Here is a 13,462-nt window from a genome sequence, read left to right as displayed (position 1 = left end):
AAAAATGAAGCATCCAGTAGCATATCAACAAGATGAAGAGATTTTACATGTTTCTTAGCTATTTAGGAAGTCTGTTTATGTAGCAGGACAGCATCACAAAATAATTATGTGCATGGAGAGTTAACAAGAGACAACTTCTTTAGGAAACATCCTTAGCAAAACTAGATCTCGGGTTAGTCACAGAATTAATAATTTGTAAACTGTTTTTCCTGAAACCTTGGTGTTTTAGAATATCTTAAAGATTTATTTTTCAACTACTTTCATTTTTTAACATCAGTATTTAGCTGACATAAATTAAATTTTCTTAAAGGAAATTAAATATCCAAGTCACATGAAAATGTTGAATGCAAAGGGAAAACGTGAAGCACATTACTGCTGCAGCTGTTGCTGACACCGTTTTACAGTTTTGCTTGGAATTTAAAGAAAACCCCAGCTTGTTTGGTCAGAATGCCAGGCAGGAATGGAGCCCCACTTGACAGATCTACAGATCTTGTTCACTATTTTTAATCGTAGAAGGTACCGAGATAGGAGTGATACTGTTTAAAAAAACATAACAAATGGGAGTAAAATAGAAACTAGATGGGTTAGTTCTGAGAAATGAGAAAGAGAGGAACAAGGCATGCTGTTACAAACATCGCATTGTGTAATCTCTTTCAGACACTCATCTGTTTCCAGTGTACAGCTCAGTATTTTACCAAATCTCCTCCCTTTAGAAAGTTGTTGCAGAACCTCTCTGCTCTAATAGTTAGAAATCTTCTTTTAATTTCCAGGCTGAAGTGATTTATATCCAGATAATATCCATTTGTTCTTGTCCCACCATTATCCACAAGCTTAAAATCGTTAGTTTTCACTCTACGGTCCATGGACTCAGGAGGGGTTCATAAACTACTTCTGAGATTTTTAAAGTGTCATGAAGCAAAGCAGGCTGTAATTTGCTCCAACGATGCTACAGGGCATATAGCATCATCTTTGGAAAAAATGTACAAAATCAAATCAAAGTGAAAATCACTGGCTTAAACAGTTCTTTTCCCTTTGTCTTGTTTTTTTAGCCCTTCCATGTGTTTTCAGACAGCAGTCATAGATACCTTGTCAACCTTCCTCTTTGGGCATTAAACTAACCAAGCTTTCCTAGTTTCCTCCTTGCAAGAAATGTCACCAGTCACTGGTTTTCCTTCTTGCAGCTACTGCCGTCTCAGTAAGAACTGGACATCCGTGTCCGGAATCCTACATGAAATATCACAGTGCATCACGTAATGATGTCAACATTGCCCTAAATCAGCTGGAAATACTTCACGAAATACACGCCAGGATCACGTATGCCCTCTTCACAGCCACATTGCATCACATCCCATTGTCACCCTTTGGTCAACAGATATACTCGGGTCCTCTCTTCGCTCCCTGTGACCCGTCCCCAGCTGCAAGGCCTGTCATTCCGCACCAGTGAGCCCATGCCACCGCTATCGCCTCACTCCTCAAGGCAGGCAGACAGTGAAGAGTCAGCTTGGAAATGACTGTTGGTGAGCCAGCTGATGATGCCATACTAACTGATGAATCCGATCAAATAAAAATGCCTGATGTGAACTAAACGGAAGCGATTGTGGCCAGTAAGCCATCAGCATGTTTGGACTACTTTGGAGTATATTTTTCTAGTATGATGACCATGAATTGCAATTTCAAGCTTTTTATTTTACTGATGTTCTAATATAACTTCACCAGTAATAGGAAGGCAAAATACTAAGACACAGCAACTAAGTAATAATTAACTTTCTTTAGAGGAACATAAAGCTACAAGGATGAATAATTTTATTTTCATGGAAAGTCTAATATTTCTGTCATGGAATTAATGTTAAAACTTTGAATTAACTCCTTGTGAAGCTACACTGAATATCTGTCAAGTAAAGACTCAATGCGTAACAGCTTTATAGTGTTCAAAGATGTATTAGCCAAGCTGAGGATACCTGGGGGAAATCTGGTTTTGAAACAGGCAGTCTATATCAGAGAGAAGATTCATTTATGATTTTTAGGCTCACAGGTAACATTCTCCCATTATCTCTAGGTGAAAAACATTTTTTGTGGCTTGTTCTACATCTTTGATCGCTTCTTCCTCTTGCCAAAGATTACAAACATCTTTCTTTTTCAAGGTCATTACTAAGTCCAGCTTCAAAGCCAACTACACTTCATGCAAATTTTTCATCCCCAGATCTTTTATTGTTAATTTAAACACAGAAAATCAGAAACTAATACTACGGCACTGAGTTGCAGTTATACATTGTTTAAAGGACTAAATCCCATGTCACCTTGACTTTCCTGCACAGATCATTCCTGCGTTCCTCATTTTGAGACTTTGCTACATATTGGTTGTGCCTACACGGATAAATTAAGTAGTGCCAGGGAGCATTCCCAGGCGTTGAAACTCAACTGTCTCCTGTATTAAATTGTTAGAATTGTCCCACAGCATGTGTCACAGGAGTGTTTTTTAGTCTGTTCCAACTAACAATCTTCCAAAACATTGCCCGGGCACAGTTTGCAAGTTAGGACATGCCAGGAATGGTTCCCAATAGGCAGTATGAGTCCAGTGACCCAGTTTTAGAAGGTAAAAAAATATAATAGTATGGGCACTGGCCAGTGTGCCAGATGACTTTGCACCAGAGGGTGGTTCTGGACATGCTTAATTTGCAGGTACAGGCACAGCCACTGCAGCCCTCTGTTGGGCCCTGGCAAGCCGGGGAGGTGACTTGATACAGAAATGTCTGAGCCTAACTTTGAAGACTGTTAATCTCCAAGAAGCACAGGATCATTTATGTAGGTGTTTCATGCTTACAGGCTGTCATCTGGGCTGTTGCAAAACAACCCTCTCCAAGTCTCTTGCCCACACCAAGGGACTCCACGTTACAAAGAGCTGAGGAGCGTTCCCTTTCCTGCAGCCCCTCCAGAAGCCTGATATTGCAGAGGAACAGGCAGGAGGTCAGGCAGGAAGAAAACACATGGCTGCTAGCCCACCCTCCTCCCTGCTAAAATCTTCCCTGATCTTAAGAGACATTGTCCCTGATCTTAAGAGACCTTGTCCTATTTTACCCAAACTTCTGCTGCACACAAAATTCGTCACAACAAATAAAGTGTTGTAGGGCCGAAGTTGCAGAAGTACAGTCTAGCATGGCAGTACGAGACAGATTCTGGCCATGTTAATCGCATGAGATCACTCGCCTTGTTCAATGAACTTCTACAAGTAAGGTGCATGATTTTTGACTTTTAGCAGTAAACAAAAAAACCTCACAAGGTTTCACAAGTAGCATTTTCTAAACCTCTCAACTCAGAATATTTGTCTTTGACCTTGCAAGTACAGCATGTCTAGCTTTCTTCTCTATAAACTTTTCCTTTCTGAAAGATAACCAGAAAAATAAGGGAAGTGGAATGTGTGACAACTCATCAACTGTTTGTAATAATTTATTTCAAACCGTTTATTCTGTAGCTCTCTCCTTCTGATGCAGTCTCAATTACTTGATTGAATAATATTCTCTGAAATAGCACATGATGTGCTTGTGTCAGAGAGGCTCTCCACAGAGGCCATCAGCTACCTTTTAAAATCAATGAAATTCATAAATTTGCATCTGGCTTCTCAAGGAGAAAATAAAGGAACTATTTCCCCCAGTATGTATGACCTTCTCATTCTAAGGCCAGCTTGTTTCAAGTCTTCTGCACCTCTGAATGCCCACGTGAAGACGGATAATATCTTAGAATAGATCTATCTTGAAGTCTATTATATTCCCCTCCTTAAGGATTCTAGCCATAATTCTCTCTTAGTAATTGGGATTTGCACACTGTTCCACACAGTAATGCATATTCAAGCTATTCACTCTGTCATGCTGCCACCGCATTTTTAACAATGCTGATAGCAACCGATGTTATCGAATTCTGCAGACTTTTCAGGCTCTAGACTCGTTCATGTATTTTTTTCATTTTACTATTTCTGAGCAAAAATGTTTTTATTTTTTCCTTTGTGATGCCTCACTACTATGACCCTGCCATTCCTCACAGCTGGATCTTGTTAGTTTTCAAATATTGAGTCCAGACTGTCTGATCACACCACAGATTTTCTGTTCTGATATGTTTGCTGTCTTTATGTTTGCAAGATCAAAGCTAATGCTGTTTATACCACAGTGCTAAAAAGGTTCACTTCTCAAAAGGTAGAATAACCTTAGTGTTTGAAATCTAGCCTTCTTTTATTCCATGCCTTCTACTACTGATAATATCTGTATGTTTCTCCTCTTCCTGGCTTAATTTACCCATATAGCAATTTTCTTCATTAAACTTTTAGAAGGAATTTTTGAAAGAACTCAGCAGCAGCCGTATCCTATGCCAGTGAAGCCCCTTCACTTGCAAGAAAGTAAAGCTGCGCCCACAGCAGCTGCTTTCCAAAACCCCACTCCCATTTCTCTTTCCCAATGGTGTTCAAGTTCTCAGCTCCCCACATTTCAATAGGTGAAATTTCCCTCTTTTAAATTCTCTGCCAGTTTCTTACTCCCCTCCTTTCTCCCTTCACATACATCTTTGTTTTTCAGTGAAATGGAATTTGTCCTCAAATTGCCTGGATAACTTCATGCATTTCCTTTTATATCTTACTATTCTGTTATCTTAGTGTTTTTCAAACAGTGGACTACAGCCCCCAGGATGTTCATAAAAGGCAATTGGGAGAGTTATAAGATGCTGAAATTTTTATTACACTCTAAAACAAAAGAAAATATCTCTTCTCCATTCCCAAAACACCTTTATCCTTCAAAAACAAGTTTTGCTATCACAATCTCAAATCACTCATACAAATAAATGATACACACTTCTTACATGATACGTTTTAGCCAGGTTCTCTCTGGGACCAAGACTGATGTGGCTGCATGACTTTGAGCCCAATGACCAATTTCAACCAAATTTCACTCCAAGATACTGAACTTCTGCAAGTTTTGTGAAAAAGCTGGTTCCCGGGCAAAGCAGAAAGGATCCCAAATTCCCACCAGTGGAGAGACAGGGATAGTTTATACTTTAACAAATCTAGGTGAGAAATCAACACAAGAATAGCTTTCTGCCAGCTATAACACATGCTGTGTCCTCGTCAACTGCACAGATAAAGAGCCTGTGACAAGTTGGAGAGTTTAGCTACCAAATGCAGGGGATGATGGGATGTAGGAGAGAACTTGTGATATTGTAGGCACATGGTATTTGGGGAAAGAAATGACTTGGAGAGGGGCCACTGGGGCACAGCATTCCGCCCTCATTTGCACTGTTCACAGGACACACCTTTTACCTTCATTCTTATAGCCAAAGCATGAAATACAGGAAATAATAAAGTAATGAAACGAAAAAGGCTGCACAGCCCCATCACTCATTTCTCCCACAACTTCACAATAAAACCTTCAGTTCTTCATCCTTCCAACCTACCCAGCTAACCTTCCCACCCACATTAGGACACGAGCACTTCCCACACTGGTATGGCACTACTCATCGCGGCCAGCCTGACAGCAGCAGAGCGCAGGCTACCATGGGGCACTCCCAGCCCAAGGATGAGGGAGACACTGAGGGTCTCTACTAAGTCCAACAGGAAACTTTCCTCTGGAGCTGAATGGACAGAAAATCATATTGGCAGCATGATTTCTCCTCTGGGAGAAAGAAGCACATGCACCAGGTCCACTTGAATTAGGAGATGTCTTTATAGGCTTGATGAGACAGTCTATTTATTGGTAAGCGGAGCGCTCGGCTCTTTCCCTGCTCCCTGGCTGCCCGCGCAGCTCCAGCACCCCATTTCCCCAGGACGTAGAGGCAATCCTTGTTTTACCATGGTCAGAGCCCTCAGGATCCCCAATTTTTCAGAATTTTCTCCCTGAAGGTCCGACACCCACTACTGCTTGCAGACCACTAAATAACCTCAGTCGCCGTCTCTCCCTGCGGGTGGGGTGGGGGGTGTTAATGCTCTTATTAAAGCCAGCATCAATGCTGAAACTCAGATCAAAAACCTGCTCAATGTTCCTGGACCTGCCTTCCTCTCTGTTTGGCCTCCTGCATGCCTCTCACCTTACAACTGGAGTACGTGGTGGGAACAAAAGCTGGCAGATGTGTTGGTTAAGGTCCTTTGCTTCTGGTGAGTTAGGCCATGCGTTTTAGAAAGAGGCACCCAATCTTATGTAAAAACTTTAAATGAAGAAGAAACCACTGTAAAGATAATTAACAAATGAAACTTAACAGGTTACAAATGTATATACCTCATGGCTAATGCAAATTTGCATAACTTCAGGTTCCAACCACAGCATTTGTCAAGTTAAGGAGCATTGCATGACTTGAAATCTCCCCCTGCAGGTCCTCATACACCATAATTTGTCAATTTTTAATCTTCTTTTGAATAGCAAGAAAATTCATCCTTTTAGCTCTTCTTCTTTCATTTATTTAAATCAGTCCTGAAACCCTTTCCACTTTATACTTGAAAGGGAGTCTTGACAGATGTTTGACCTGGACAGAGCGGGCACGGGAACCACTGTGGGCAACGGTGGTCCAATTTTTTGCACAAACATTTAGAGACCACATTGGACTTCTTAAGTGCAGCACTGCAGTGAGAGCTCCCATGCAGATGCCCATCTACCACAGCCTCTAATTTCTCTTCTAAATAACTGTTTTCCATTACACATAATTTCCATAATTCTCCCATCAGTAGGATGCCTCCTACATTTTGATCCCCAGAAGTCTTACACTGCATTTGGTGTATTAAAATACAGGCTGTTGAAGCAAGCCCAGGTTATGATGACATCCAAATCAGTCTATGGAATTAGCTATTCTTACTATAATTTATTAAACAAATAATTTTTGTACCACCTGCAAAGTTCGGCAGCCATAAATGCATATTACTCTCCCAATTAATTGTTAAGGATACTGAGGCTACAAATAAGATCCTTGTCTGACTCCACCAGACACCCTGCTCAAACACTGGCACAAGACTGTTTTTCTTTCTAGCCTTCTGGAATTTACCCCTATACCAAGATCTGACATCAAGGTCAAGCCTTTTAAGACTCTTATATAAAAGTCACCTGGTCCTGCAGACTGATTTCAAGTATAAAGGCAAACAACAACACAGCTGCAATGAAGAATTTCACCTTTTCATTCTGAAACAATTCCCTGTTTTAAATGAACTCTTAACAGTGGCATGTAATAAACTCTATCTTACGGCTGCTTTGGCTCCAAAGAACTGGAAATTGAGTAATATGAAACCAGTTTTAAAACCTGGTTTAAAACCGGTCCAGGGAAAACCTGAGGAACCACAGAAAGACTGATACCTGCACCACAGAAATGGGTAAGAACTATGAAAGACAACAGAGTATGTCGGCACACGTGCAAACATGGCATATTTCTGTGATGAAAGGAAGTGAGTGAGGTAGGACCAACACACCTTTTTTTCTCAAAGCTACTACAGCTCTCCGAAGAACTAAAAAATAATGTGTACTGTGGAAATTTTCATTAACAAAGTCCACTTGGATTTCCAAAAGACATTTGATAAATCTGTCATTCATAAGTCTTAAAAAAACCCAAACTCCCACAGGATAAAAATAAATGTCCTTGCAAGGATAAATAATTAGAAACAGATGGTAGGAGAATACTGTCAATTTTCCAAGCAGAGAGAGGTCAATGGTGGAGTCCTGCAGGGATCTGTGCTGGAACTTGGGAGCCGCTCGCTTATTTATAAATGAGCTGGAAAACAGGGTAAATGGTGAGGTGACAAAGTTTGCTGCTGATATTCATTCAGGGTAGCTAAGATAAGGGCTGACTATGAAGAAAGACTTTACAATACTGAGTGACTGGGCAATAAAAAGGCAAATTAAAGTCAATGTAGATAAACAAATATGAAGTAATTTATTTGAGGGGAAAAAACCTAACTAGACAAAAAGATGTGCTCCAAGGTGACTATTACCGCTTCAGTACTGAGATCCTGGGGTTATAATAGGTAGTTCTGTGAAAACATCAGCCCACTGTTCACTAACAGTGAAAAAGTGAGTATTAGGAATTACTAGGAAAGGAACAAAGAATGAAAGAGAGAATATTATTATGCCACTGTAGAAATGGCTGGTTTGTCAGTCTTGAATATTGCACATAGTTCTGGTCCCACTGCCTCTGGAAGGACACAGTGGACTGGAAATGGCTGCAGGCAGGGCAGCAGGGATGATCACAGGCATGGTACAACCTAATGACTAAGGAATGACTAAGAAGCCAAAGATTAATCAGCTCTCAGAAACACATAACTGAGGGGATACAGCAAAGGTATAATCAGGAACAGCACAGGGGAGGTGTCTGGGGGTCCCCTGTTCACAGCCTCTTCCAGTATGTGAGCTGGGGGATCAAATAAAATGGGCAGGTACAAGGTTTAAAACATAAAAACCCCTACTGAATCTTCACACAACACGTATTAAGCTGTGGAACTCCTTGCTCTGAGGCACTGTAAATGCTAAAAGTTTACACAGGTTCAAAAAGTGACCAAAGTCATAAAAAGTCATAAAAAAAGCAAGAGCTTTTAAATGCCAAGACTTATCTCAGGAAATCCCTGAACACAAGTGCTGGAGGACAGAGAGTTCTGAGGGCAAAACGAGCTTTTGCTGCTCTGATGCCTCTGTGGGCTCCTGCTACAGACCGCTGCTGGAGCTCACTGGCCTAGATGGGCCTGTGGTTTGACAAAGTACAGAGGGTTTATGTTGTTTTGTTCAACTGTCCTCTTATTGTGGGCATGGGATTATGCATCTCCTGAAAACATATATATTGGTTTTGTCCTGCTTCTCCGTGGGACACTTCTATGCATTTCTTTTGCTTTTTCTACTTTTCTCTTTCCTGTACCTTGCAACATCCTAGTAGAGAAAAAAAAGTAATGACAAATATCTAATAATGAAAAAAATCACAATGACAGAACTGAAGGGTTTAATTTATTTAACTTATAAAGGAGTACTCTCAAGAAAGATCTTTTCTGTGAGGTTTCTTGCAAGCTTTAGATGCAGCTAGTAAAGAGCAATAATAAACTCATTTCTAATGCTTTCACTAAGTGTTTGTGTTCATGCAGCTGCTCAAATTAGGTAAGCATACATGTAAGTGTTCGTACACATAATTTTGAAATTGCAGAAGAGGAGGCTAGGGGATGGACAGGGCTGCCAACACTGGCTCTCAAGATTCCAAGTGTACCCTTGTCAGCATTAGGCACATGGAACACGAGAAGCAGTTTAAGCTATGGCAAAATCATAAGGGAGTCTAACGTATGTTGCCCTCACGTACACAAAGGAAGTAGCTTTTCCTAGGATTTTTCTGCTTAATCATGTCATAGACGTGATTAGAGAGAAACAAGGATTGAAAATGCATATGTCCAAGATATTGTTTATCTTTGTTTTATTTAAAAGACACCTCTTCAAAACAAGAGCTATATCATGCTGCCAATTTATAATGACTCATGCAGGACAGAATGTGATCAAAAGCTTTCTTTTAAAGAAATAAGTTCCTAAGCTTTTATTTGCAATCCTAAATCAAGCATGATCCCATGTTGAAAAAACTGCTTCTAAGGAGATTTAAATTACATCAGTTTTAAGCAGTATTATATGATCTAACTGAATGCTAACACTGCTAAGGTACCTAATAGCAAGCCAAATGAAAGCTATACTCAAATATTTTTTTATTTTACTACTTCAGGTTCAATTTTGTTCCTGTACGAACATACGTAGGTGACATATGCATATGTAGATGACATATACTATATTGCTATTGGTGAGATAAGCATCTTAAACTTATTATTACCTATTACTTATATTTTCAAAACAGGAAAATAATAACAGTAGTAGGTCACGTAGCTCATAGAAAGCCTATCAGAACTCAATTATAACTCTCTTGCCCTGCACATTTTATTCTAAGTTGTCCTTCTGTCCCACCACCATTGCTTTCTTCTTCAAATTACGCAACCCAAACCAATATGGATTTTCTGGTAGCCTTCTCTCCCTTTGAGGAAACTTTTTTGAGGTAATACAGAAATGAACAGTCAGGTAAATGCTGAATTAAGGTACAACATTCAGCAAACAACAAAGTCAGGCTCTTTCGACACCCAACGTTGTTCCATTTCTTCCAGGGCATTCATGTACAAACCGGGAAAGAAGGTCAGTAACCACTTGGTATAGACACGTATTCCCCTATTATTTTATTTTTGGAGGTAAGCAGTGTGAAAAGCAGTTCTGCTGCTGACGTAAAACTCCTTTTATTGACTTTTAATGCCAACAGTGCATCTACCAGCTTTGGAGATGTCAAAAATTCTGTATTATTTTGCCTGAAAATGTATCTTCAGTGTCACACCTGCTCACGTGCAGCAAGGTATAGACTGGTTGGGCTCCTGTAGATCAGCTGCATGCAGTGGTTTCTAAACATTATTATTCACCTGTGCAGAAATGCAGTAAAGGAATCCGATTCATTTTTATCTACCTTGCACTAGCTTCTGTTGGCATAAAGCAGTGGAACCATATAAATAAAACACCATTATCTCTGATGTTGGAAAATGTACGAGATTTGGAAATTGTGCTGTCCTACTGCATACCGGACGTGAACAAAACAGGCTGAGGATGCACCAAACCAGTGAACATTCATCCCACCTTTTACCAGTGGAGCCATAAGGAGAGGAGACAGCTGAAAGCAAACGTCCTTAATGGAGCAGAGGAGACATCAGTGGTGCAAACACAAAACAGTTTGCTCTGCCTGCAGCCAAGTGACATGACTGTGTACAATTAATAAGACCGTATCAGAATGTATATTACTGAACTGATAAAGTAGCCACCAACATCAAAGAGGATTCCCAATGCAGAGACAATGAATCCAAACCTAATCTCACTGGAACAGGCGAAAAATCTACCAACCTCAAGTGGCTGCAGATCAATTCCCAAGTGATAAAGAAAGAAACCATACGGAAACTTAAGTGACGGAAACAGCATAAAAATATATATAACACACATAAAAACAGCATCACAGAGAGAAATGGTTACAGCTGTTTCATACAAACCAGAAATTTCCACTAAGTCTCATGGACTAGGTGGCAAATTGAATAATGCTGAAGTTGCTCAGCAAACAACTCAGAAGAATGATTGCTTGGAAACTGAAATGAATACAGGTCAATTAAGGGGACTGAAAAAGTGATTGTGAGCCCATTTTGCAGACATTTTGCTCTGTTTCCCTAACAGCTTATTCCGGCAAAGCCAAAACTTCTCAATTTCAGGGATTTATTGGGAGTACAAGTAGCAGGCATGCTTTGATTTTAGACCTTTTTTTATCAACGAATTTCTCTTTTCTATCTTGCTAAAACAGATTTTATTACTATCTCAACTCTACAGATGATTCTTTTCTCCTCCTCTGCCTTCCAGCTGCACGTAAATCACCAGTTCTCTCTAACTCAGAGGGAAAGCTGTGTTGGAAATGCAAAAAGGGATGTCCTGGTGTTCTCCCTCTTTCTTATCGTGCGCTTTCCCCAGGGAGACACTGGATGTGATGGGAAAAGTCAAATGAAGTCAGGAGACCTTCTGAGTCAAAACCGGCAACTGAAATGATTTTTTTTTTCTTTACACTCCTAACATACAGAGGAAGATAAACCTCGTGAACAGGGGGAGCAGACCCCAACCAAAACTCAAGCATGCAACATCCAATGACCTCAGCTGCCCTTCCAGTCGGCCAGCAGAAGACCTCGCCGCCCCCTCCCGCTGAACCGAAGTGGGCTCTGCCTTGACCAGGTGGAAACCCGGGCTCAGGACTAACCTTCAACAGGCTGGCAGCTGCCTTCACCCACCATCACCTGCTCGAGGCGTCCCCACGGCCCCCACTGCCATTTTCTCCTGACCTTTAGCGACAGACCAAGCGCCGGAGGACAGCCTGGAGCTCCCGCCGCCCGTAGGGCTGTTTGATGCTCAGGGGTCGGTTCACAGGCAGAAACCGGACAATTTCTCCGGGCACCCCTGCTCCTCGGGGGGGTGCGAGGGGCTGAGGGCTGAGCCTGACCTCGGCCCGCGCCCGGTACCCAAGCGGGCGGTGGGGCGGCCCGGGGCAGGCACCGGCACCGCTCTGCAACGCTGCCGACGCGTCCCGCCCCCGACATCAGCTCCCCCGCCTGCCCCGGCGGGGCGCCCGGGGCCCGCGCCGCCCGCCCCCGCCCCGCTCCCCCTGCCCCTTCCCGGCCCGGGCGGCCGCCGGCGCCGCAAGTTTCTCCGGAGCCGCCTGCGCCCCCGCCGCGGGGCCGAGGAGGGCAGGGCCGGGCAGGGCGGCGCGGAGCCCCCCCCCCCCCACAGGGCCGGGGCCGCTGCCCCCACTCACCCGAGGTCAGCTGCATCCAGGCACAGATCTTGTAGACGGTGGCTGTGTTGCAGAAGAAGAAGAGGATGAAGCAGACGATGCAGGCGATGATGAGCATCATCGAGAGCCCGATGAAGAAGGAGGCAGCTTTGAAGGCTCCCGAGGGCAGGCTGGAGAAGTCCGTGAAGCTGCCCCGGCAGGTGAGTTCCCGGCTGAAGCCGTTGCCGATGCAGTAGTGGAAGAGCCCGAAGTAGCCCGCCTGCGGGGTGTCCACGCCGTCCCCGATCCAGTAGGGCTGGATGAAGCACACCACGTTGACGATGGCAAAGCAGATGGTGAAGATGGCCCAGAGCACGCCGATGGCCCGCGAGTTCCGCACGTAGTTGGTGTGGTAGATTTTGGCCGCCTCCTGAGCCGGGAGCATCCCCGCTGCTGCCGCTCCTGACGAGCCTGCTCCTGTCGCCGCCGTCCCTGCAGCCGCTCCGGGCATCCTCGCCGAGAAGATCCCCCCTCCCCTTCCTCCTCCTCCTCCTCCTCTCCTCCTCCTTCTCCTCCTCCTCCTCCCCGCTCGCTCCGCTCGACGCGACGCGTTCCGCCGCCGCCGCTGCGTGCGAGAGCCAGCGAGCCCCTCCGCCGGGCTTCAGCGGCTCCGCGCCAGCAGCAGCAGCCTCAGCGGCAGCGGCGGCAACACCAACATGGCCCGCCGCCGCCTATCGGGGCTCAGCGCTGCCGGCCGCCGCGCACCGCCCGCCCCGCAGCCCGCCCTCCCGCCGCCACCCGCGGCTCCTCGCCGCGCCGGTCGCCAACAGCCGCGGCGCCCGCTGCGGGCCCAGGGGCACCCCGCCGCCCTGCGCAACCACCGCCCGCCGCGGGGGGGGTACACACACGGACGACACACGGCTGGGGAGCCGTCCCTGAGGAGAGGCGGCGGGGGGGGGCGAGGGGCCGTGGGCGCCCTGTCGCTGAGCGGGAAGGGCGAGCCCCGCGGGGGCGGGGGCGCTGCAGCCGGGGCCTGCCCTCAGCTCTCCGCCGGCGGGCTGCCGGGGCGCCTCTCCCGGCCGGGGCAGCGGCTGCCTGGTTGAGCTGCTACCCGCGCTGCTCATGCTGCGTGTCCTGGGAGACGTGTTCGGGCAACGGATTTTAA

General features: G+C 44.5%; 1 protein-coding gene across 3 annotated transcripts in view; it reads right to left on the bottom strand.

The window, feature by feature from the left end:
- Nucleotides 1-12,818, bottom strand: part of LHFPL3 (LHFPL tetraspan subfamily member 3) — a 254,388-nt gene extending 241,570 nt beyond the window's left edge. For all 3 annotated transcript variants that reach the window (XM_054808502.1, XM_054808561.1, XM_054808647.1), the window contains exon 1: nt 12,340-12,818. In XM_054808502.1, coding sequence (XP_054664477.1) covers nt 12,340-12,808 — 469 coding nt within the window. In that variant the 5' untranslated portion in view covers nt 12,809-12,818. The remainder of the gene's footprint in view (nt 1-12,339) is intronic.
- Between the last annotated feature and the right edge of the window lie 644 nt (nt 12,819-13,462).

Source organism: Grus americana, chromosome 1 (assembly GCF_028858705.1).
Source record: "Grus americana isolate bGruAme1 chromosome 1, bGruAme1.mat, whole genome shotgun sequence".
NCBI classification, from domain to species: Eukaryota; Metazoa; Chordata; class Aves; order Gruiformes; family Gruidae; genus Grus; species Grus americana.
Note: the sequence above shows the minus strand (reverse complement) of the source record. Positions and strands in the feature narration are given on the sequence as shown.